The 26,379-nt window shown below is 35.6% G+C and overlaps 2 protein-coding genes across 5 annotated transcripts in view; one reads left to right on the top strand and one right to left on the bottom strand.

Annotated features, from left to right (window-relative positions):
* Positions 1-8,197, top strand: part of LOC106666645 (pro-resilin-like) — a 58,336-nt gene extending 50,139 nt beyond the window's left edge. For 2 of the 4 annotated variants that reach the window (XM_024227048.1, XM_024227047.1), the window contains 3 exons: positions 5,341-5,750; positions 5,868-6,278; positions 7,463-8,196. In XM_024227048.1, coding sequence (XP_024082816.1) covers positions 5,341-5,750; positions 5,868-6,278; positions 7,463-7,560 — 919 coding nt within the window. In that variant the 3' untranslated portion in view covers positions 7,561-8,196. Of the gene's footprint in view, positions 1-5,340; positions 5,751-5,859; positions 6,279-7,462 lie in introns of all 4 variants that reach the window. The other 2 variants (XM_024227046.1, XM_024227045.1) reach the window with 2 other exon arrangements.
* Positions 8,198-13,646: 5,449 nt separating this feature from the next.
* Positions 13,647-25,502, bottom strand: LOC106666916 (mitochondrial import inner membrane translocase subunit Tim23-like). The gene is made up of 4 exons (XM_014394457.1): positions 25,381-25,502; positions 24,840-25,068; positions 17,819-17,985; positions 13,647-13,881 (listed from the first exon to the last, which is right to left on the bottom strand). Exons 1-4 carry the CDS (start codon positions 25,394-25,396, stop codon positions 13,724-13,726), a joined length of 570 nt encoding a protein of 189 aa, XP_014249943.1. The 5' UTR covers positions 25,397-25,502; the 3' UTR covers positions 13,647-13,723.
* Between the last annotated feature and the right edge of the window lie 877 nt (positions 25,503-26,379).

Raw genomic sequence — 26,379 nt, 5'->3', positions numbered from 1 at the left:
AAATCTCTGACTTGGGACAACTTGGTGTTATTTTTCACCACCTCGACCTTGCACTGCGTTTTTTCTCTTCTTAAACAATCACTGAGACAAGGGAAATCCGGCTTTCGTTAATTAACTACACGGTCCTGAGCGAAATAACCTCATTACCTGCTTGGTTAAAACATTGACCCAACTTAAACAAAACTACTTAAAAATGACTATTTCAATCAACATATCAAAAAAATCTGTACTTTTGGCTGTTAAAACTGTATGTTATCAATAATATTTTATAATTAATTATATAATAACCGTAATTAATGTAAGAGTTTTTCTTGAGGTCAATAGAGTATTGAACCTGATCCGACTACCCTCGCGGTTTTGGTCTGCTAGACGTGTTTATTTCGGTTTCTCGCCATCATCAGATCTTTCTTACACACACAGGTCTACTACATATCTCGTTGTTTGAAAATTGCGTATAAAATATCCCTCTGCCACTTAAGTATCATCAGGGTACTCAAATATCCAGGTGAATTACCGTCTATTCGATTATCACTTTTACAGATCCTTTCTTGCCATTTGTAACCATTTGATTAAAACACAGCCCCTCCGTCTCAGAGCTAACCCAAACTTTCATGAACTACATAAAAACACTTGTAATACAACATTGAACAACATAATTTTCTAATAAATTTGAAAATTAATTGCCCAAGATTAAAGTCGGGTTGAATTCATTCATCGCTCTTCTGCCACAATGCCAAGCTTGACGAACTTTTCAAATCCAGGATGTTGTACAGCGTGATAAACTTTTCCTTTCAAAGTTCGTTACATGTGAAAACTTTTTTGCTAAATCGATAAAGTAAATGCCAGACAGTAAATAATGGAACATACTCTCTTAGGAGTTTATCTCTCGAATGAGACAGTTGTTAGGTTTGCAGTTTAAGTTTATGAGTTGACTCATAATTAGCATGGAAGGTTGTAAGTAGATCTTTCTATAACAAATTACAAGAAGGATAACATTCAACTTTTAGTACACAAAACAAGATTTATTTATTATATTTGATATTACGGCCATATTTATCAGAAAAACAACGTGAAACACTCGATGAATGGTGAAATACAACAATAGCACATCATACTTAAAACCATACGATGAGAAAGCATCGCTATACTGAAAGTGCATACGTTCACTACACATTCCAACATACTTGACACACAGCATACCACTGAAGATGCAGCTAACTTTTTGAAACGAAAACTTAGTTGAGTTGGTTTGGTTGATATGTATTTCAATTAGAACATCGATTATAGCCGCAAAAATGCAGTAGATGGGGCTACTTTCTCGTAAACTTTAATTGAATTTCGAAAAAGCTGCATAAATCCTCCCACGTGTTCTCATTTGAACAAGTGTCACACATATCAACTGCAAAAAAAATGGTTTACTTAACGGCACCTGACAGACTAACAGGCACCAAGGCAGACCAAACTTTCCTAAATTCAGATTCTTGATTTGGGAAAACAATTAAAACACAAATCTTGCAAATTAATTGGTTCTTTCCTTTTACAATAAATCTACTTATTCATTATTACTGTAAAAAGTTCTGCTTCATCGTTTTTTCTTAACACTATTAACCTAAAATTCTAAAATTTTCTTTATAATTTTTTTTTAAATTAACATTCGGACATATCTTCTGCTGTGTGTATGTATTGTATTGGGTTGATAATAAATCCGTAACGTCTCTCAAGTACTCTCGACTTGCCCGGACAATTATAAGGAGGCGTGGTGAATGCTTCCAAGTCCTCACCGGCCTCTGTGGTTAGTGGTATCAGGTCCAGGCCTAACCTCTATAACCTGAAACCGTGCTCATGCCGGATGTGGACAAATATAGAGCCTGAACCAATTCTCGAGATAACAAAAACGAACAATACTCCAAATGCAATAAAACAAAACAAAAGGAGAAGTGCACAAACTCTAGATATGTTAAAGACAGTAAGCTTATGAAGGCATCTGAGGGGCACATACAACATGGGTTATAACATGACGACCCCTTTTGTAGGTTATGCAATAGAGAATAAGAAACAGCTACGCTGTACGCTCCATAGAGACATAACCTGGGATACAAAGAAAACCCTAGAATTGTAGCAACAACAGTCAGTGACCTACCATTCCATAGAAGAAGGATCGAGTCGATTGCAGTTAACTAAGAAACTAGGGATATACAATAAGCAAGAAGGCTGCAGTGCTTTGGGAGGAAAAAACCCCGACTTCCTATCTATATTCATCATCATTTTACCAAATTACGATATGAACTGGTACAAGTGGTAATCCAAAGGAGCGAGGTCTGGTTTGTGTGTTGGTAAAAGAAAAAAAATCTGTTTTTTGTCTAATAAGTACACCTGCCATGTCCTGAAAGAAGTTACTAAAAAATTTACCTTTTTAGTGACCGGGATATGTCCAGGTGCTGAGGACTGGTTTGTTGGATCCATTGAGCTTTGGTTGATTGAACGATGGTTTGATTGATCAAATTCCAAGGAGGTTTGTTCTAGGCATTAAGTGTTTCTGAACCTTTTCGTAACTTTTATTGCACCAAGCTTTGCGATGATTAACTTCCGATTCAACTGTAAGTCATCTGTTTATTAACTATCCATCATTATCATGTACACCTACAAACACGAAAGTGTGAGAAAAAATTAATTTCTTGGGTTCTGTATGTATGTAACGGTTCGGATTGATGGAATCGAGGGAAGAAAAAGATGAGATTGAAAGAAAAAAGAAATAAACGAAAATAATCTGAGATAATAAACTATTAAATTCACTAATTTCGTGGTCCGCTTGACCAATTCATATATTACAATTAATTAAGGTTTTTAGTTGAGATAAAAAAGTCAATGGCACGAGCGGGATTGAAAAATGGCAAAAAGGAGGGAAAATTCAAAAGATGCGGTTGAGATGAAGTTGGTGTCCGAGTGGATCGAGGTTACGATAGCTCAAGTGGTAGACCAGCGGCATAACAAGCCGAAGATCGTGAGTTCGAATCCCGCTCGTGCCATTGACTTTTTTATCTCAACTGAAAACCTTAATTAATTGTAATAATCAACTATATTGAACAACTTGTTTAAAAATGGTGACCGTTCTCTTAAACGGCTTTTAGCGTCTGCCCTCATATTTTTAAAGCCTTCCACACATCGTCCTTTGTTTACTTTTCGCCAATGGCCGTCATCTTCAGAGTCACAGTCATCATCGATGAATATTGAGATAAATTGTCTCCAGGGAAAATCATTAGTCATGATGGCCTTTTTATTATCTATTTTACAACTTACCATTCTATAACCCATACAAATCCTGCTGTCGATTTGAACTAAAAATAAATCAATAAATTTATTTTCTGGCTTAGTTCACTCTATTCCAGAGACGTAGACAGCCAAAAACACACTTTCATAAAAAGTTGGATTTTTTTTTAATAAGTGATTTTTTTAATATTTTAAATCATAACAGCTTACGAGGGGGAGCGAGCAACATCCCGAAATCGATGCTTGTTTTTAAAAAATAAAGATTACTTTTTATGGAAGTTGGTTTTTGGTTGACTGATCTATGGAATAGAGCGGATCAACATAAAAAATAAATATTAATCCATTTTTGTTTAGTGGTCTAATTGACCAAATTGCTTTTTTCAATTAACGCTTTTTATGTAAGGTCTTGGTTGAGATGAAAAAGTTAGTGTTACGAGCGGGATTCGAACCCACGTCCGAGTAGAACGAAGTCACGATAGCTCAAGTGGTTATCGCAGCTGCGTATCGAGCCAAGGTCGTGGGTTCGAAACCCGCTCGTGAAACTAACTTTTTCTTCTCAATCAATTCCTTACATAAAAAGCATTAATTGAAATAAGCAATTTGGTCAATTAGATAGTCAAATATGATAATATAATTTTTTATAAATCAATCAATGACAAGTGATTTTATAAATAGACTCCGGTAAATAAGGATAAAACGTTTTTTTATTATCTATTTGAATTATAAGGTATACCAACTTTTGGCATCTTTTGACTTGACATTCAACTGTTTGTACCGTTTTACGTTTATTATTAAGGCCGAGAGATTTTTTTTTGTTTTTATATATTTCAAAATAATAATGTTTGTTAATAAAGATATGTATAAATACATTGCATCTTTGGCATTTGTTACATGATTGATTATTGATGTGGACCGGATGACTTTGACGGATGGTTATGTTTATCATCGGAAATATAATAATTCAACTGATATATTGCACCCGGGGTCCTGATGATATCGAGTTACTCAAAAATTCCCTCTAGCTCGGAATGAAGGACGACAATTTTTTCCCCCCTTCGTAGGTTTTAAATCAAACCCGGCCAGACACTTGAATCATACGCTATTGACCGGAGGACAAAAATGGTTTTCCATTTCAATACAAAGTACCGCGGAGGACGCATTTATTTCCAGTGCAGGGCCGGTTCCGCCTGACGAAGTGTTAAGCACGATTTTCTGACAACCAAATAAAGGTTTCTATGTTCGACTTGACCTTATAAAAGACTAAATTATACAAAAATAAACTTCACTAAATTCAATTCACATCGGATGAAATATAGTTAAACAATAAATAAAATAATTAACACAAAGTACTTTACTATAGCTTATAACAGTTTCTCGAGGGATTTTTTTAAAAGGCATTTACATATAAATCGCTTTATTCTTTTAACGAGGTGGTGGAGCGGAACAGAGCTGTGTGATCGCCAAGGTGTTTTTAAGAGTGCAGACCAGTAATGGATCTCTTAGACAAGGTGGTAGGTAACTAATGGTGGTCCTGCTCCTCCTTGCTCCTCGCCCTGCACATCCCCTTCGTAATTTACTGCCACATCCTCCCCGAAACAGCCAACTCTCGTATTTTTCAAGCAGGGTTCTCTGGGTGACCTGTGCCCTTTGGCAATGCACTCCGAAAGACTAAAACCACAATAGCATTTCTGATACAAAAAAAAGTTAAATAAAATCATCGGGTCTGTTTTAAAACAAAAACTATGCCCTTTCCAGTAAGTCAACTACTTTTGAAATATAATTTATAATTTTGACAACACTAAACAAAGCAATAGCCGAAAGTTAATTCAAGCATCAAAAGTTCAACCAAGATGAAAAGATACACTCTTTTAACTGGGTTACTTAATAATGGTCTACACTCGCGACAACCACCACACCACACAGTATATAAGGACCTACGTATAATTCCTCACTGAAGATGTCACGAATTTGGTATTTGGTTATTATCAAAACCCACGAGTGTAGACGGACCCAGTGATTCGCAGACCATCAGCTTAATAATTTATATGTAAAGAGTAATGACAATGTTTGCAGCCCTCAAGATCACCGACCGGCGACAGGAAGTTGGACGAGGCCAGGCTATGAAAAGCCCAGTTACAGCTACAGCCCGGGTTATGAGCGGCCAGGTTACGAACAAAGCGGATGGTACTATTACGGCTCGGGTGACCGGAGGCCTGGAGGAGAATGGACGAGGCCAGGCGATAGATATCCCGAAAGTTCAGGCAGCCACCGGCCCGGAGGTGCCGGTTATAGACCAGGAGGAGGAGGAGGCTATAGACCCGGAGGTGTGGGTTATCAGCCAGGAGGAAGTGATGGCTACAGGCCCGGAGGTGCTGGTTACCAACCTGACAGAAGTGACGGCTACAGGCCCGGAGGTGCTGGTTATCAACCAGGAGGAAGTGGTGGCTACAGGCCTGGAGGAAGTGATGTCTATAGGCCCGGAGGTGCTGGTTATCAGCCGGGAGGAGGTGATGGGTTCAGGCCCGGAAGTGAAGGTTACAGACCAGGAGGATCCGGTTATCAACCGGGAGGAAGAGGAAGTGATGTCTATAGGCCCGGAGGTGCTGGTTATCAGCCGGGAGGAGGTGATGGGTTCAGGCCCGGAAGTGAAGGTTACAGACCAGGAGGATCCGGTTATCAACCGGGAGGAAGTGATGTCTACAGGCCCGGTGGTGCCGGTTATCACCCTGGAGGAAGTGACGGCTACAGGCCCGGAGGTGATGGGTACAGGCCTGGTGGAGACGGTTACAGACCCGGTTCTGGATACAGACCGGGTACGGGTTACAGGCCAAGCAGCGACGGCTACAGACCTGGAGGTGATGGTTATAACTACGACAAACCCAGCGGTTCGGGAAGCGACGGCTACGGATCCGGGTCCCACCCGAGTTCATCAGGAGAGCACAAGCTAGACCGATACCCAGGACACACTGGAGTCGGAGCAACTTACGAATTTTACGGAAACAGAGACTCAGGTATATTTACGTTATTACAACAACAATTATTTATGTAAATCTATGTTTTTAGTTGGTCGTAGTTAACCAAACTGAGAATTTAAACTGGTTTATAACTTTTTTTGTAAAGAGTGGTTGAGACGAAGAGTTGGTGTCTTGGCGGACCGAAGTCACATAGCTCAAGTGCTTAGATCGCCGGGGTAAAGACCCGGAAGTCGTGGGTTCCAGTCTGGTGACAGAATTTTTCATCTTAAACACACTTTACATAAAAACTATAAAACAAATTAAATTCTTTATTTTGTATGTAAATTTGCTCATTTAAAGTTAATGCTTGTGTAAAACCCGACCAATTCTGTAAAGGTTAGTTGATAAAACTTGAGAGTACATCAAGAACAAGACTTTTACAATTATTTAGAGTGAATAAGTCATTAATCATTCAGCTAGCTTATAAAAGTTTTAAAACAATTGATAAACTTTCTTAAAGTTTTCAAAGGGGTAAAGTAGTTCTGCGATTAACCTAAGAATACAAATTCAACAGAGCTTAAGACAATGGAAAAGGGCAATGTAATACTCCTTGTTATCTTTATAGCGATTCTGCCAGTGTTGTATGTTTACAATGAAGAAGATAACAATCCAGGCCGACATTAATAACCTGGATGATGGATCTCTCTTTTCCATCAGTGAAAAACCTGAGGCTATCTTAGAAAGATTAATCTTAAACCACATTAAATTGTATTTTGTGTTTCCTCGTATTTACCGGTCTTTTTTAAACTGACACGTTTACAATGCCTTTTTTGTCGTTGAATATGCACCTGGGTCGTAATCGATAGCGATTGGGGTTAATTGGTTTTTTTTCTTTTTTACGGTGAATGAAATGCAACAGAAAATGGGCGGAGAGCTGGTTCGGATTTACGACCCGCGGGTAACAAAGGGTCAACCCATTTGCACACCCTTCCACAACGTCAACCATAATCTTGCTGGCACTGGAAAAAAAAAACCTCGGGGGGAGTGTTATCAGAGGTGTGCTTTATACGTTTTCCTCGCTTGCCACCATTACTTATGCCCCAGGTCGATTGCAAAAGCTCGGACACTAGGGAAAAATGCCTAGGTCATACTACGAATTACAATCCAAGATTCAACACATTCTCCACTCTTAAGATCTTGATCAAATATTCACCTAAAAAAAATTTATTATAATTTTTCAGGAAGCTATCATTATGACAGATCGACGACCTCATCGACCCCTTCATCAACAACAGATCGCTCCACATCAGGATCCACTGCCAGTTCGACGCCTTCATAAAAACCATCTTCATTATTCCTAAGGCCACTGCCAAACTTAAATTCATTTAATATACTTGATTTAGTTTTAACTCGATGAAAAAAGAAAATGTGATACGTTTTTTCATAAATTCTTAAGGCATGAAAGCGCGATTTTTTTTTTAAAAAGCTCCAGTGCTTTTGTTTTATTGAACATTAAAAATTAATAAAACTAAACGCCTTGAGCTTTTTAAGTGATTCTAGCAAGGAATCGAATATTTCGATTCGATAGGTTTTTTTACTTTAATTAATTAATGCATTTTTTAATGAATAAAACAATAAACCTTGTAAAAGTTTTAAAGGCGTCTTAATTTATAAAAAATGCAGGGACCCTTGCTACTATGAAGACGTCCGTGATATAAGTACCAAAGCTTTTTACAAAACGAAGTCCCTTCCTTTACAACGCCACAATGCCACACTGTTAGCGACCCCTGGCAACTTTTCTCTTGAACATATCTACCTCTTTAAATAATCAACACACACCAAAATTCCAGCTCCCATGAATAACAGTTTCTCAATGATCTCGCCATTATTAAGGAAAGAAATATTGTGTATTTTAATCTAAGGATTCTTAACTGTATTAATATCTGTATCAAATAAAAACAATTGTTTAAACAGGCATTTTATTCTTTCGGCTATGTCAATTTAAGTCCTATATGCTTCATAATGCATAAGGAAAATTATTATATTTGCTAAATTTGTTCCATTTTTCTTTCTTATATACGTCATCACCGTTCTATTATAACAATTAATTAAGGTTTTTAGTTGAGATAAAAAAGTCAATGGCACGAGCGGGATTCGAACCCACGATCTTCGGCTTGATACGCCGCTGCTCTACCACTTGAGCTATCGTGACCTCGATCCACTCGGACACCAACTTCCCTGAAATTGAAAAATGGCAAAAAGGAGGGAAAATTCAAAAGGTGCGGTTGAGATGGGAAGTTGGTGTCCGAGAGGATCGAGGTAACGATAGCTCAAGTGGTAGAGAAGCGGCGTATCAAGCCGAAGATCGTGGGTTCGAATCCCGCTCATGCCATTGACTTTTTTATCTCAACTAAAAACCTTAATTAATTTTAATATATTAATTGGTCAAGCGGACCACGAAATTAGTGAATTTAAGTTCTATTATAACTTTTAATATAGCGTATCAGATACAAGGCCAAACCTCAGAAATATTATGTACTTCATTAAAGATATAGAATCATCCTGGAAAACCATGAGCAAAAGTGGGGAATCTTTAAGATTTTGAAAGTCTTTGGAGGGATGAAGCTGTACTTAGTCTTCTTCATTATGATCTGTTCGGCCTTCTCTGACTGCGCTTTGGTTTTCAAGTGCAGTGTCTGTGCGTTTTTCCGTGTATATGTCCTGACAGAGCCAAGAGCATATCCTATGCAACTGCCCTACAATAGCTAGGAACTGCTATGCTACCAAGGCAAGCCATTTTTGAACAATCCTTTTTAAAAAGACAGTTCCTACTCACAGTAAGTTGTTTTGCAACGATCCGGATTTCGAGCCTTTTAGCTCATCATCAGGTTGAAGGACTTCTACAACCACGTCTCTCGACATGAATTGCCAAAGTGAACCCGCTGATACCTCCGCCAACGCGACGTTCCAATTAGCAGCTGATTTTTTTAATGGCGCTCAATTTGAACGTGCGAAACGCGGAAATTATAACACAAATAAATATTATACTAGTAAATACTTAATATTATTAAATTACTATAAAAATAATAACAATTAAAATAATTAGTTTAATTATTTGGATGTTTGATATTATTTATGTACATATTTAAAATGGGAGGTAGATCAAAATCTGTTATATTATTAATGCATTTATCACCATGTTCAATTTTACATTTTTTAATTTCAAATTTCTCAAACCAATCTAATTCTTTCCCTTTGTTGAAACTATGTAACACTCTTGTATTTAGATTTGAATTGAAATTATGTTTTGTTTCTCACGATGGTCCTTAAATTCCGAAAATTTGCTCGATTTAGGCAAGTGTTCTTTTACTCTTGTTTTTATTTCTCTACCGCTTTGTCCTATATATTTAATATTACAATTGAGTTGGTAAACCCCGCTTTTTGCCAAATTGTCTACTTTGTCTTTAGGTTTTGAGAGGATGTTTTTAAGTGTACCCGTACTTCTTCTAAACGCTATTCTAAAACCTTCTTGTTTAACAATTTTACTAACTTTGTCCGATAATTCACCAATGTATGGCAAACAACGGAAACCCAATGATTCATTTGTGGTGGGGTGGCTGAGTCCTATTGTTGATTCGTTTAAAGTTAATTTTTTATTCTTTTAACTAGCAACTATCAATAAATATTTCTTGATACCCGTTGTTTTTTTCTAAGGTTTTAATAGTTTTTAATTCTTTTTCATAGTTATCAGGTGTTAGCGGAAGTTTTAACATCCGGTCTATGAGCCAAATGAAACCAGCAGACTTTTGGGACCATGGGTGGGAAGAATCCGCTGGTATCATAGTGTCTGTAGTTATGGGTTTTCTATATACGTCTGTTTCTATTAGGTTGTTTATTATGGACAGTTTTAGGTCTACAAAATTCAAACAACCATCTTTGCCAACTTCCAATGTAAAATTTATATTACGGTGTAGAGAATTAATTAGTTGGAGGAATTCTTTGAGAGCCTCTAATGTTCCCGACCATATGCATAAAATATCGTCTACATAGAGTTTCCAGAAATGAACAGATTTAATTAATTTGTTCTTTGATTTGAAAAGATTTTTTTCGAAATTATCCATGAATATTTCAGCACAAAGTGGGGATAATGGAGACCCCATTGATAACCCTTTCATTTCGTAAAATTTATTATTGAATTTACAATAATTAGATCGTAGGCATATATTTAAGAAGTCTATTATATCATTTTTACAAGTTCGTTAATAAAGTTCTCGGTAAGTTTTTGCTTTATGAGTTTAGTACATTCTTCAACTTGTGATTGATATTTGTGAATAAATTAGTAACGTCAAATAACTAAAACACAGTTGTAGGGTACATTGATGTTATTTAATTCTTTTATCAGTTCTAAAGAATTGTTGATATCGAATGTAGGTTTGAATTTGGTGTTGTTGAAGTCCTTCAACCTGATGATGAGCTAAAAGGCTCGAAATCCGTATCGTTGTAAAACAACTTACTGTTTTAAAAAGGATTGAACACCACACTCACTCCATCATTTATCATTTCTATTTTTGAGCAATGTCTCTATGTCATACCTACGAGAAGAATTATATACTTCAGTACAGAAACTAAATCATCAAGGAAAACCAACAGCAAAGGGAAAAAAATCTTTAAAATTTTTAGATGTGGTGCAATGAACTTGTTAATTGTTTCCGTTCATTCTGATCTTTATGGTCTTGTATGACTGCGCTTGGTATTTCATCTTCATTGGTTTGTCTGTACGTTCCTCCATGTATATTTCCTTTTCATGAGCTGAAACGCGTCTGGCAGACAAATCCAGCGAGATTGACCAGAACAGGTTAGAGATAATCAAGCTTTTTTTAATTTTTATGAGGACCATACCTCTGAGAAGATTTATGTACATAAGTGAAGAAACGAAATCATCAAGGAAAACCAAGAGCAAAAGGGCAAAAAAATAAGATTTTTGCGATGAAACTGTAGTTTTGTAATTTTCGTTCATTCTGAACTCTATGGATTTTTCTGACTGCATTTCGCTTTTCAATTAAGGTGGTTGGTCTGTGCGTTTTTCCGTATATATGTCCTGACAGAGCCAAAAGCATAACCTATGCAACTGCCCTACAATAGATAGGAAATGTTATGCTGCCTAGGCACGTTATTTTTGATCGATGCCATACCTCTGAGAAGATTTACGTACTTAAGTGAAGAAACGAAATTATCCAGGTAAACTAAGAGCAAAACGGCAAAAAAATTAAGATTTTTGGAAGTCTGTGTCGCGATTTAAGCTGTAGTTTAGTAATGTTCGTTCATTCTGATCTTTATGGATTTTTCTGACTGCGTTTCGCTTTTCAACTGCAGTGGTTGGTCTGTGCGTTTCTCCGTGTATATGGCCTGACAGAGTCAAAAGTAAATCATAAGCAACTGCCCTATAGTAGCTAGGAACTGCTATGCTACCTAGGCAAGCCATTTTTGAACAATGTCTCTCTGTCATACCTACGAGAAGAATTATATACTTCAGTACAGAAACTAAATCATCAAGGAAAACCAAGAGCAAAGGGAAAAAATATTTAAAATTTTTAGATGTGGTGCAATGAAGCTGTTAATTGTTTCCGTCCATTCTGATCTTTATGGTCTTGTTTATTTAGAAATCGTGAGATGCAGTCTGGTGTGATGTAGGTTTCAGAAAAACATTTTCTTTATCGTGCCAACGTTTCGATCTTTATTGAGATCATCTTCAGGGCCTGGGATTTACAAACATTGTTTACATATAACAATTATATTTTGGATGCGGAAAAGTGAATTTATACAATGCAAAATCTTTTTTTTATGGTCTTGTATGACTGCGCTTGGTATTTCATCTTCATTGGTTGGTCTGTGTATATGTCCTTTTCATGAGCTGAAACTCGTCTGGCAGGCAAATCCAGCGAGATTAACCAGAACAGGTTAGAGATAATCAAGCTTTTTAATTTTTATGAGGAAGTTATATAAATAATTTAAGTCCGTGTGTTATATAAACTTATTTCTTAAGGGAATTGAAAAAACTTAGCTAAATGATCTTATTTGAAAGTTTGGCTGAATTGTGGGAATTTCAACTTGTTATTTTTTCTTTACAATTGGTTTTATTACGTTTTATTTTTTTTTATAGAATGGTTTAGCCTTTAAAACTTTAAACAAATACAGTTTTAATCATTTTTTTAGCTTGAACCTCAGCGTGAACCTTGAAATTTGACTGTTTCCATCCATTTTGGTCGCCTTGGTCTTGTCAAACCGCGTTTCGTATTTCAACTTCAGTGGTTGGTCTGTGCGTTTTTCCATGTATGCAATTCCTTTTCATGTGGAAACAGCAGAAACGAGTTTGACAGGCAAAACCAGGGAGATTAGGTTAGTGAATAGACAGACGATCAAACTATAACTTTTTTGCTTGTTGTCCATCAAAGTAAAAAATTGTAGAACATCTGCCTCAAAATGTTACGATAAAAAAATAAACCATAACCACACAAAAAAAAATCTTTAATTCAAATATAATTTATTATTTTTAATTAAAACGCGGTGTAATCGACACTTTTGACGAGTATCGGATATTATTAAGGTTACATAATAATTAATCTCAGGGGCCGTCAGATCCTTTCTGGGACCAGTTACAAGGAAGGAAATCTTTCGAAGAGGAAACGCCAAAATCAACGCTAACGAGTAAGGCTGAGTATAAAAACAATCAAGACGAGTCGGATTATTTAAGATCTGATAATGGGGCCTTGGGTCCGTGAGAGCTTCCATTGTTGTTGCCCCTTATTTTTACTTTCCGTCCTTCGTTGAACCAACGGCATAATTCAAGGCGATATCCTGAAAATTGCGGCCGAAATGTTTCGCAGTTTATTGGACGTAAAACGGTAACAATTTGCGCGTCAAACTTTCCCACCGATGGCCAATTTCGATCAGTAAACAAAAAGTAAAATCATGAACGGCTTTTTAAATTCGTCTATTTGTATTGATCGTTGATATTATTTTTTGAAATTTATGAGGTCTGCAGGGTTATCAACCTGTAGCTTGGTCGTTTCCGATCATTATTTTCCATGGTTGGTGTCATAAATTTTATTTAGTTTTCGCACATTTTTTAGTAATAAATATTATCATTGGTGTAAAATTTATAATAAAACTATAATTTTTATCTAAGGTCTTGAGATGAAAAAGCTAGTGTGACGAGTCATAGCCCAAGTAATAGCGGCGTATTGAGCCAAAGGTCGTGGGTTCGAATCCCATTCGTGACACTAGCTTTTTCGGTACGACACGATGTATTATTCTGTTAAGTACAGAAAAATATGAAAAACCTAGAGTCTGATTTGATCTAGTTAAGATTTTGCGTTTTGCCTAACACCTCGAAAACCATCATCGTACAGCTAGAAAAACTATAAATTAACTTGTGTTAGGCACATCGTCCTTTATTTAAAAATCAAATAAGAAGTTCTAACTCATCCAACTGAGTCAATGGATCAGTTTTCCTCCTTGTCAATCGAAGTGTGCACTGAGATGGAGGTTGGAATCTTTCGCGACAGGTAGCTGGTGATTACACGCCGTTGAGTCCATAGAGTGAGGAGGCTGCCGATAAAAAAACCAGCCACACCGCCTATGGTCATTTTCCGTCTGCCACCTGAAAATATAAATGAATTAAAACAAAAAAACTAATAAACTCAATAAACCTTTAGATACTGCGATATTTCAAATACAGTTAACAGAAAAAACTTTTTAAAATAGTTTTCAATTAATTAAGGTTTTGGTTGAGGTAAAAAAGTCAGCGTCACAAGCGGGATTCGAACCTTCGGTTAAATACGCCGCTGCTCTACCTGCAAAAAGGAGGGAAAATTCAAAAGGTGGGGTTGAGATGGGAAGTCAGTGTCCGAGTGGATCGAGGTCACAATAGCTCAAGTGGTAAGAGCAACGTCATATTTAGCCGAAGGTCGCGGGTTCGAATCCCGCTTGTGACAGTGACTTTTTTATCTCAACCAAAACCTTAATTAACTGAAAATAATTTATTGGGTCAAGAGGACCACGATACATAATAAATTTTTAAAATAGGAATAACTAACTTTCGTAAACAAAAAGTTGACAACTTTTGGAAATTTAAGGTTAAAAAAATCTACTTAAGTGGCGAATTATAGGAAATAAGGACCAGTTTGAAAAATAGTAGAGCAACAGCCTTCGAACGAGAAATTTATCTTGGGAAGGGAAAACTCCTTGGAAGCTCAACTATCTTCTTTGCCAACGTCTAAGCTTAATTTATCTTCCGACGTGTAAAGCAAAAGCAATTCGAAAAATTATTTACTGCGTTATTAATACTTTTATAGCGAAACTTTTCTTATTCGGGTTGGATATTTCTAACGGTTTTCTAATAAGAATGGTCACCCTGATCTTTATACAATAATATTATTTTATTCAATTTATCAATAATTCTAGTCCTATAATAAAATAGAAATTAACGATAAAACAACCCTTTTCAACTTTATACAGCATACCAATTAGCCAGAAACTGAATGCAACGACCCCTGGTAAAATATTGAACCGTATTTGATGGCCAAAAACCTTTAATGCACTTGCTGGAGTTATGGAAATAAATAAAGGTCAATTATATAATAATTTTTTTTAGGTCGTATTAGAAAGAAAGTCTATAATCATCAGTGACTTCGTGAGAAAAAAAACCGAGACAAAACCTCCTTTCCAAATTATTATAAGCATGTATAGAAATAAAACACGGGAAACAGAGTAAAAAGGGTAAAAAAAATTTGTTACATTGATTTCTAACCTAACATGGATAAAGATAAAAGACAATTAGACGAATATGGAAAACAAGGAAGGGCTTAGAGTGAATCCTTGACGTAGCCAACAGGTTGTTAAATATTTTATTGTCAATGTTAGAAGTATCGACCACTTCTTTACCCACAAACATCTCGGCGAATGTATGATCTTGAAGAAAAAAGGAAATTCAATTGTTACTGCCAAGTTTTCGACGTATTTTAAGGTCATCATCAGGGCAAAACAATCATATAAATCCTAACATTGCCAAGGACTATATTGCCAAGAGTATTGACAAACTCTTTTATTAAAAACCGTTAAAAAATTTATTTTAATGCCATCCTTAAAAACCTTCAACAAATGTATTCATGATATCAGCAAGAATTACAAAGTAAAAAAAACTACTGTGCTCTTTAACCTCGAAGGACTTAACAGACAACTTTGGACGCCAACATGTGGCTAAATATTTTAAGTAACAGTAATAGTAAGTAGTTAGTAGTGCACTTCCTGGAGTTATGGAAATAAATAAAGGTCAATTATATAATAATTTTTTTAGATCGTATTAGAAAGAAAGTCTAAAATCATCAGTGACTTCATGAGAAAAAACCTAGACAAAACCTCCTTTCCAAATTATTATAAGCATGAATAGAAATAAAACACATGAAACACAGTAAAAAGGGTTAAAAAAATTTGTTACATTGATTTCTAACCTAACATGGATAAAGGTAAAAAGACTATTAGACGAATATGGAAAACAAGGAAGGGCTTAGAGTGAATCCTTGACGTAGCCAACAGGTTGTTAAATATTTTATTTTCAGTATTACAAGTGTCGACCACTTCTTTTCTCACAGTCATCTCGGTGAATGTATGATATTGAAGAAAAAAGCAAATTCAATTGTTGCTGCCAAGTTTTCGACGTATTTTAAGGTCATCATCAGGGCAAAACAATCTTATAAATCTTAACATTGCCAAGGTCTATAACAGTATTGAGAAAATCTTTTATTAAAAACCGTTAAAAAATTTATTTTAATGCCATCCTTAAAATAATTCAACAAATGTATTCATGATATCACCAAGAATTACAAAAAAAAATACTGTGTTCTTTAACCTCGAAGGACTTAACAGACAACTTTGGACTCCAACATTTGTCTAAATATTTTAAGAAGCAGTAATAGTAAGTAGTTGGTAGTCCACTTGCAGGAGTTATGGCAATAAATAAAGGTCAATTATATAATAAAATTATTGTGTCGTTTTAGAAAGAAAGTCTAGAATCAGTGACTTCATGAGGAAAAAACCGACAAAAAACCTCCGTGCCAAATTATTATAAGCTTGTATAGAAATAAAACACATGAAACAGAGTAAAAAGTGTAAAAAAAATCTGTTACATTGATTTCTAACCTAACATGGATAAAGGTAAAAAGACTATTAGTCGAATATGGAAAACAAGGAAGGGCTTAGAGTGAAACCTTGACGTAGCCAACAGGTTGTTAAATATTTTATTGTCAGTGTTACAAAAATCGACCACTTCTTTACCCACAAACATCTCGGTGAATGTATGATCTTGAAGAAAAAAGGAAATTCGATTGTTACTGCCAAGTTTTCGACGTATTTTAAGGTCATCATCAGGGCAAAACAATCATATCAATCCTAACATTGCCAAGGACTATAACAGTATTGACAAAATCTTTTATTAAAAACCGTTAAAAAATTTATTTTAATGCCATCCTTAAAATATTTCAACTGTGTTCTTTAACCTCGAAGAACTTAACAGACAACCTTGGAGGCCAACATGTGGCTAAATATTTTAAACCGAGAACAAACCTCTTTTCCAAATTATTATAAGCATCTACAGAAATAAAACAAATGAAACAGTGTAAAAAATCTTTGCAGTGATTTCTAACCGAACATGTATAAAGGTAAAAAGACTATTAGACAAATACGGAAAACAAGGAAGGACTTAGAGTACAACGTTGACGTAGCCAACAGGTTGCTAAATATTCTAATAAAAACCGTGGAAAATTTCATTTCAAAGACAGTTAAAATCCTTCAACAATTGAGTTCATAATTAAAAGTATTGAATATTTTTATTAATAGGTATTTCAATGTTTTCTAACCTTAAAAGACTTAGAAGATAAGTACACAAGAAGGTAAAAAATTAGATTATAATTAGTTCTTTATATATACATTAATGTATATTTAATTTTTTCATCAAAATATTATTGAATATTAATATTGTTTTTTTTTCTTTTAGTTGAAATCTAGATCATAATATTTTAAAATTATAAAATTTGTTTATTAATTGAGTCCTTAAAGAATTTTGTACGTTCTGTTAGTAATCCTAAGTGCTTTTAAAACTACTCATGGGTTGTAAAAGTGTGAGGTCTTTTTGATTAAAAAAATATACAAAAGGAAGCAGGAAGAAACCTGGAAGAAACAAGTTTTTGAACTTCTTAAGTCCAGTTCTTTTGCAAAATGGATCCAAATTTATCTTATGTCGAATTATTAAAAAAAACTGTAGATATGATAAGTTGATAAGAAAAAGTGCTTTCTTTAAAAAAAACCTCGGTTGGATTGATTTAAGTCTTAAAAGACAGATTAATTGAAAGAAATAAAAAGAACCGGGAGAAATGAGAAATGCAAATAAGGTTGTCTCCAATATTCCGTTCCCAGGTGTTCCCGGCGTCTTTCCCATCACTAATTACTTCAATCTAATCCGAAACAGATTTAGAATGACAATCAATGAAATTGGCCCTCTCGATTGTTGTTTTTCCCCCGCAGATTTACGATTAAACGCTTACCGTAAGACTGGAAAAGGATTCCGGTCATAGTAGCAGCGGCTATGTTGTTAAAAGGATCTTCCTTTTTCCTCAGCTCCGATATTATTATTCCCGATCCGGAAAAAAGCAGGGCCAGTACGCCCATAGTGTTACCGAGCGTGCTGGACTTGACAATCTGGTTGAACAGCCTGGAAAAAAAATGTAACGAACGTTAATTGATGTATAAAAAAAGCAAATAAACACTTTAAACTTTAAGGATATCAATCTATAATAAATTAGGTCAGTCAGAAGTCAATATCTACTCTACAAATATAGCTCGGGTTTTTCAGATAACACTCAAAAAATCCTCTTCTGGACGATGAAGATTGATACAAACAGTAAGTCAGTGCCACCCGAGAAGATTGAATCTGTGCGAAAGACCCAGCACCTTAGGAAAGTGACCACATCCATCACTAGGTAACTTACTTAACGCTACCCTCATCCAGTACTCGCCGTTTTCTATCCCTATAATGTAACAATCTTATCATTCTGTAGAGGTGTCCCTTTTTTCCGACCCTGTTACAGTAAATAAATTTCAATTTACCGATCTCCCACTGGGAGAGGTAAAAAACATTTTCTCTTCTTATAAGTAATATACTTTTGGGAACAAAGAAGAAAGAAAAAGTCCTTGGCTTTATTTACTCATTTAAAATTTACCTTGGAGGAAATTGAAACGGTCTAACTTTTTTTGGTGTAAAATAGAAATGAGCTTTTACAAATTGGTACTGTGAATTGAATAATTCTCCTTCTTTCCCTCACTCATTCTATATACCTGTTGTCAGTGGTGTACCAGGTGTTTTGTTTTTTTAATAAATAAGCACCAAAACCGAAATTATCGAAAAAATATTCAAAGAAGAATATGCAAAGCTTGAAAAATAATTTACATAAGTTATTCATTGGATAATAGTATATTTTACCGGCATAGAGAAGAATTACGATGATTTAATTTTATGAGATTTAATCTTTGAGTCTGCGAGTTGTTGAAACTGCAGTTTGGTCGTATTCGAGCATTTTGAACGGATCATCTTCGTTGCGTTTGGCTTCTCGTCATCTTCTGCAGTGGGTATGTATGCGACAGCAAGAAAAGACAGACACAGAAGATTCAGCGGAAACCAAAACGGATCTGACATACCAAACGAACAAGGATAGATAAACCATTGATCAAAAGTAGAAAGTCGTCTGACAGAACAAAATGGCAAGGATAAGAAGAGAAAAATCATTAGAAACATTCAGGCCAAAGGAGACTCCACATTGAAGATGGTGAGAAGCAAAATGCGTCTGATAGACCAAAACAGAAACGACCAAACTACAGAAGACCCCACACTGATAATTTCGAGAAACCTAAATGGATCTGACAGCCTAAAAACCGAGGATAGCAGACGAAATTATAGGAAACGACCAAGATGCAGGAATCTCCTCACTAAAGATGACGAGAAACCAAAAGGCGTCTGACAGTCCGAAGTACCTAGGATAACAGACAAAAGTAAGAAGCTCAAGCTACAGAGACGTCACTGTAAAGATGGCGAGAAGCCGAAACGGGCCTGACAGTCCGAAGTACCGATGATTGCAGACAAAAGTAGGAAGCTCAAGCTACAGCGACTTCAAAAGAAAGATGGCGAGAAGCCGAAACGGGCCTGACAGTTCAATATAACGACCAAGCTACAGGAGTCTCCACACTGAATATGGCGGGAAATCAAACGACGTCTGACAGTCCGAAGTACCGAGGATAGCATACAAAAGTTGTAACCTCAAGCTTCAGCGAGTTCAAAGTAAAGATGGCGAGAAGCCGAAACGGGCCTGACAGTCCAATATACCGAGGATAGCAGATAAAATTCATTCAAACGACCAAGCTGCAGGAGTCTCCACACTGAAGATGTTGAGAAACCAAAAGGCTTCTGACACTCCGAAGTACCGAGTATTATATTCATTGGAAACGACCAAGCAACAGGAGAATTCATACTGATGACATCGAGCAGCAGAAATTCAAAGTAGCAAAGGTAGATATAAAAATTAATCAGAACGGCCAAGCTACATAAGACCCGGCAATGAAAATTGCGAGAAACCAAAATGAATCTGACAGTACAAAATATTGAAGATAGCAGACAAAATTATAGAAAACGACCAAGCTACAGGAGACTCCACACTGCAGATGGGGAGAAACAGAGAGGGGTTCTACTGACCAAACAGCAAGTATAGACAGACAAAAATTATTGGAAACCTCAAGCCAAAGGTGGATCCACACTGAAGATGTCGAGAAGACGAAACAGGGTCTGGCAGTCCAACATACCGAGGATAGCAGACAAAATTATAGAAAACGACCAAGCTACAGGAGACTCCACACTGTAGATGGGGAGAAATGGAGAGGGGTTCTACTGACCAAAGCAGCAAGTATAGACAGGCAAAAATTATTGAAACCTCAAGCCAAAGGAGGCTCCACATTGAAGATGTCGAGAAGCCGAAACAGGTCCGACAGTTCGAAAAACCAAGGCCCATGCAAAACAAAATGATAGAAAACGATCACGTTACATGAGACTCCACACTGAACATGGTGAGAAACCAAAATGTATCTGACAGACCAACGCAGAAAATTATCCAAAAGATCGAGCTACTACAGTCTATACGCTGACGATGGTTAGAAGCTGAAACGGGTCTGGCAGACCAAGCTGCGTGGCTAGATAAATAACATTTCAACTTATATCAATTTATAATTCTTCACTTTCAGACATTGAGTACACAACGTGCTGTCTAGAGAGTTCTTCTACAAGCACAACTTTGCTCATTAGATGGACCTAACAATCAAAAATAACTTTCAGCTTCTTTATAGTTTATTGTGCTATGTTAATTACATTGTGCATACATTAGGTGTTGATAAGTCTCACCCCCTCCCGTGGGGGTTTGACCATTGAAAACTCGCCCAGAGTCTATTAGAATACTTTAGCAAATAGGATGGGGCTTTTAACGAGCAAATAACACTTGGAATTCCCTTGGCGTAACTAGAGCCTGGCTTTCATCAGCTCTTACCACAATCCCATTCCGACTGGGATCAGCCGAAGAGAGAGGTAATTGATTGCGGTGTGGATGACATTATATTGACCCTTGAGCCGAATTGCCGGCCGATTAGGAATAATGTCTGTTTTGACTTCATTCTCATTTAACACCCTTGATGTGCTTTGCTTATCGACTCTCATTTCCCCTTGTCAGTCAAAGTCCGAACTTATTGATCAGAACATTTGACGCTTACTGACGGTGATAATGAAAGCTGGGCAGCAGCGACAATGTTTCAACACTAATCTATTCTGTAAATACAAGATTTAACTAATCCTCCTACATAACATATCAACTATACTACTTTTGAATATATAGTTTTCTTGATTAACCAAAACATGCAAAGCATTCTGACATAGGTTCGTTCTCGTTCGCCAATAACCTGGTCCTCTTAAAACTCTAAATCGACGAAAAAATTAGCTAATGTGCATTCTAGTTCTTATGCTAATACGATTTTAAAAGACGTTGCATTTATCTCTATCTTTTTTCCTTCTGTACTGCTGATGCTAAGACCTTGCATGGAGGTCAACACTATTTCAACCTTAATGAGTAATTTAAAAAGGTCAACGTATTTGCACAATTGCGTGCAGGTTTTTTTTTTAATGCTGAATAACTGAATCTATCACGAAGAATAGTACATCTTGCGTAAATTTTCCGCCTGCTGTTTATAGTACCTACAACCTTTTCTTGGAAATATACGCAAACACGCCGCCATCAAGTGTTGAAATGTATCAGAAAGTAGGTCTTACCCGGAAGTAAGTAATTAAAATTTATTCTAAATTAATATTTATCATACATATAACTAATGATAATTCAAGAAAAGAAGAAGTGCTACATTTATTGTCAAGGATACTTCTCACACCCCTTGCTACTCATAAAATTACAGAGCTATGATTTCTCAAAAATTTACTTACAATCAAAATTCGAATTCATAAAATCGGGTGTTCCTCAAGGATCCACCTTAGGACCACCTATTTACCTCATTTTTACAATGCCTTATATCGAGCCTTTCCAAACACCCATCTTACTGGATTTTCTAAGAATAATTCCTCAATAAGTAAAAGCAATATTTAACCTAAACTTTATACTGGTTGGCAGTTTGTAATCTCCTGATAGTCTAAAAATTGAAATAGTCGTACATTTTTTAAAAAGGGTTACACCAAGGATGTTGCTAACAATAGACCAATATCACTTAGAAACAAGGCATTTGACTATGCCTTGCACTTAACCTCATAAAAGCACCTCATTAAATCAGCAAATTTTCTTTCAACTTCTACAAACAATCAAGCAGGACCCAGCTAATGCGACACTCAAAATTGAAAGTCATAAAACCAGGTGTTCCTCAAAGATCTTTCAAACAGCCAACTCCTTTACCTCATTTTTACAATGACTTCAATCATTTTTCAACTTGCAGGATTTGTTTTAGACTGGATTTATTTATCTGGGTATAGCTGCAACCATTTGTCAACCATAATAAGCTGTCTATTATAAGTGTGCATAAAAACTAAGATACCTCAAACACTCATAAATTGAATAAAACTGGTGCCAACCAAGATATAATGAGGTTAAGTAAAAGCTTGCACAAATCTTCACCATTAGATTTAAAATTACATTAGTATTTGCTACCCACAAAATTAGAATTCTTGAAAAATTCCCTTCAACTCAAAATTTGAAATCATAAAATCAGGTGGTCCTCAAGGATCGACTCTAGGACCACCTCTATCTCATTTTTACAAATGGCTTTGCCTGGTGCCAATCTTATTAGCATGAACTCTGAACTGTTAAATGACCTACAGAAATGGTTTTTGGGAAATGTACTATACAAGAAAGATAACACCACTATGAGGAAAACTATCTGTTCAGTGGTTTTCTGTCAACAAAGATTTCTCAGGATGTGATTTGAATATCGGCTCAGTCCCAACATTGCCAAGGGCTGTATCAGGCACTGTTGAAATCGTCTGTGAAAAACTTAATTATGATCTGTAGACATATTTAAGATTGCTTTGCCCTGATGATAACCTCAAAATCGGTTAAAAGCTGGGTGGTAACAACATAATTTGCTTTTTCATCATGCCATATTATGATCCAGTGAATTCATGAATAGAAAAATGGTCGATATATCTAATACAACACTAAAATTTAGACAGGGAAGAATAAATGCTGATAATATTTATCAACTATGTCCAGATTGTAATAAAGTTAACAAGATATAATAACATTTAGAGGCAGCTATGTTTGGGTTTTGATGTGAGGACAAGATGTGTCATCTGCAAATGTAGCAGGGAATGTGTAGGATTTAGAAGTATATTGAAGTATATTGCAAGTGTATACATTATATAGGAATAGACTTAGAATGTTTCCTTGTATTACTCCAGCTCCAAGGAAAAAAGATGAAAGACATGCACCTTGTAATTCTTGGTACTATGGGTTCGGGGAGAAAGAGAGAAGCCCAGGGTATGAGACCCAATCAAAGGCTTCTCATCAAAAAGAGAAAGCACAGATAACAAAAGTAAAAATTTGGTTACTCAGGCCCAACATTGGAGATGGCAAAATGCCATCAGGGCAAAATATCGACAATGACCAATATTCAGGTTTAACATCCCACAGAACTTGGATAAATCTCACAATAACAGACTAATTTCAGCATTTATTTTTTTAATGCTTTAATGCATCTTAAGGATAAGATTAGTAAGGATAATCAGGAACATAGAATCTTAGGATCTGATTGAGGTGAGAAAGAGAGAAGCCCAGGGTATAAGACCCTGTGAAAGACTTCTCGTCAAAAAGAGAAAACACAGATAACAAAAGTAAAAAATTGATTGTTACTCAAACCCAACTCTGAAGATGGCAAAATGCTTGTCAACCCAGTCATCAAGCCAAAATGATCAGTAACGACCAAATTTTAGGTTCATCACCTCGCGAACAACATGGAAAAAATCCCACAACAGTAATAATCAAGTGAATTGGTTTGATATCAGACATGTTCCAGCATTTATCTTTTTTTATGTTGTAATACATCTTAAAGCAAGAATACAAGAATAATCAGGAGCGTAGAATCTTAGGATCTGGTTGAAGGGAGAAAGAAAAAAACCCGGATATGAGACTGAATTGAAGACTTCTTGTCAAAAAGAGAAATTTATAAAGACTATAAATCTTTTATAATGACTGTTTAATAAACAAATAATATTAATATTTTTTATGTAAGTATCTCCAAAATCGTGATGATCCTCTGGTGAAATATTTATATAGAGGTCTCTCCTTCAAATGTAGAAAGTATAAAAGACCATTCATTAAGTCGTTAAAAAAAAAAATAAGCCCTATAAAACAAGTATTCTTTAGTTTTAAGGTCATTTAACAAGTTTTAATATCCCATATTCAGCTAGATAAACTATTGAATTAAACAATTAATTAAGGTTTTTAGTTGAGATAAAAAAGTCAATGGCACGAGCAGGATTTGAACCCACGATCTTCGGTTTGATATGCTGCTGCTCTACCACTTGAGTTATCGTGACCTCGATCCACTCGGACACCAACTTCCCATCTCAACCCCACCTTTTGAGTTTTCCCTCCTTTTTGCCATTTTTCAAATGTCGTGTAATCGGATTAGATTCTCGACGACAAATGAAATGGCCACGGAGAGCTTTTAGTGAAGTATACTTCATTTTAATTCATTAAATTCACTAATTAATTAAGGTTGGGGTTGAGATGGGAAGTTGGTGTCCGAGTGGATTGGGGTCACGATAGCTCAAGTGGTAGAGCAGCAGCGTATCAAGCCGAAGATCATGGGTTCGAATCCCGCTCGTGCCATTGACTTTTTTATCTCAACTAAAAACCTTAATTAATTGTAATAAATTAATTGGTCAAGCGGACCACAAAATTAGTGAATTTATTGTATTAAAATTTACCATCTTTTTTTCCCCTCGAAACGTTCCTTTCATAAATTTAAATAATAACTTACACAACTCTATACAGTTTAGGGGGATAGCCTCTTGCTAGTTCGTTCCCTTGGAGAAGACCCCTTAATCCACCAATAGCTCCACCGATAAATACAGCTGTGCCTATTTCAAAAAAACAATGTTCCATCCTTCCTCTTACTGGACGATCACCTTCTAAGTATATATATTTATTGCTGTCTGGCACAAATCCCATATCCAAGTAGGGGGACTTGATAAGCTCAGCCGGTGGGTCTAAAAACAATAATCAGTTAATTACTTGCATACTTTCAAAACTTAACTAAATAATAAAATTTATAAGGGATATTTGTAACTTTTCAGGCTAAAACTATTTTATTACACTTTTTACATCATTAGACCAAGTTGATTATCAAGATTTCATCATATTTCACTTTTAGATGTTATCAAGCAAAACCAAATTACATAAATCCTGGTCTAATATTTGATTGAACATCAATTGTTGAAAATTATAAAAATCAAGTTAATTCTAGAAATTCAATTATACAAACAATGTAAAAAAGGACAACATTAAAGTATCATACGCACAGTTATTAGTATCCATTTCACTGCTGAGTCTGTCCTGTTCAACAACAATAATTTAGATTATAATTCTACATGATCAAATAATAGTTTACATAAAATTTGCTTTTCTTTCTTGCTTGTAACCATGGAAACATCGTTAATTATTTATTGAAATTTTTAAATTTCTTTTTACAAAAAAATAAAATTTAGACAATGACGTTTATAAATTAGACAAGTATCATAAAAATCTTGACTCAAACTTAAAATGAAAGCCAACATTAAAATGTATAATGATTAGTCTTGAAATTATTTACCTTCATATTTATTGTAACGATCTTAGTGGCAGTAGTTGGATGTGGAGTCGTTTTCATATGACAAAATTTATTGTACTTTATGTATAAATTTATGAAGAAATTTCACTTGTTTTAGGGTTTTGTTTTTAGTCCAAATTTACTTCTCTCCACCATAAAATTATTTTGTGTCAACTATACAAACACAATACCATGATGCCGGAGTGTTTAGGGCGTCCGACTCATCATTGCCACACTAGCGATTCTGAGTTCGAATCGCAGAACAGTCCTTGGAATTTTAATTGTTTATTAAATTTCCTTTAAAAAATTTAAAAAGTATTGTAAAGTAATTCTGGCCAATGATTTTGGCCCTCTTGTATTTTAGGAATTATTCTTTTTTTAATCAACTACTTGATTTTCAAATCTATACTGTCAATTTTTTTGTGTGCTTCCTGATTCAGTTGAGTACCTGTAAGCACCAGATTTGTCTTACTAGAATTAACCTAATTTTGATTAAAAATGAATTCGCAACAAGAAAGCATAGATAAATAACAAATTAAGTATACTTTAAGCAATTATAATCCTACACTTGTTCGTTTGTTCATTCAGCATCCTCAATCAGCATATAAATATAGCAATAAGTGATCTACAATGATAAGTAACAAGCGAACTGCTGACTAACCTGTAATTTGATCCTTGCAAAGTGGTTTGACCCCTCGTCCACGAAATCCAA

The sequence above is a fragment of the Cimex lectularius genome, unplaced genomic scaffold, assembly GCF_000648675.2.
Source record: "Cimex lectularius strain Harlan isolate CLEC.00 unplaced genomic scaffold, Clec_2.1 scaffold67, whole genome shotgun sequence".
In the NCBI taxonomy this organism is placed as follows: Eukaryota; Metazoa; Arthropoda; class Insecta; order Hemiptera; family Cimicidae; genus Cimex; species Cimex lectularius.
This window is presented reverse-complemented; position numbering and strand designations above follow the sequence as displayed.

What these genes read in the sequence shown, in the direction of transcription:
- LOC106666916 (XM_014394457.1), bottom strand. An exon ending in CCTAAACTGTATAGAGTTGT is followed by an intron (nt 17,986 to 24,839) that starts GTAAGTTATTAT and finishes TTTTTTTTCCAG; the next exon opens with GCTGTTCAACCAGATTGTCA. An exon ending in AATCCTTTTCCAGTCTTACG is followed by an intron (nt 13,882 to 17,818) that starts GTAAGCGTTTAA and finishes TTATATTTTCAG; the next exon opens with GTGGCAGACGGAAAATGACC.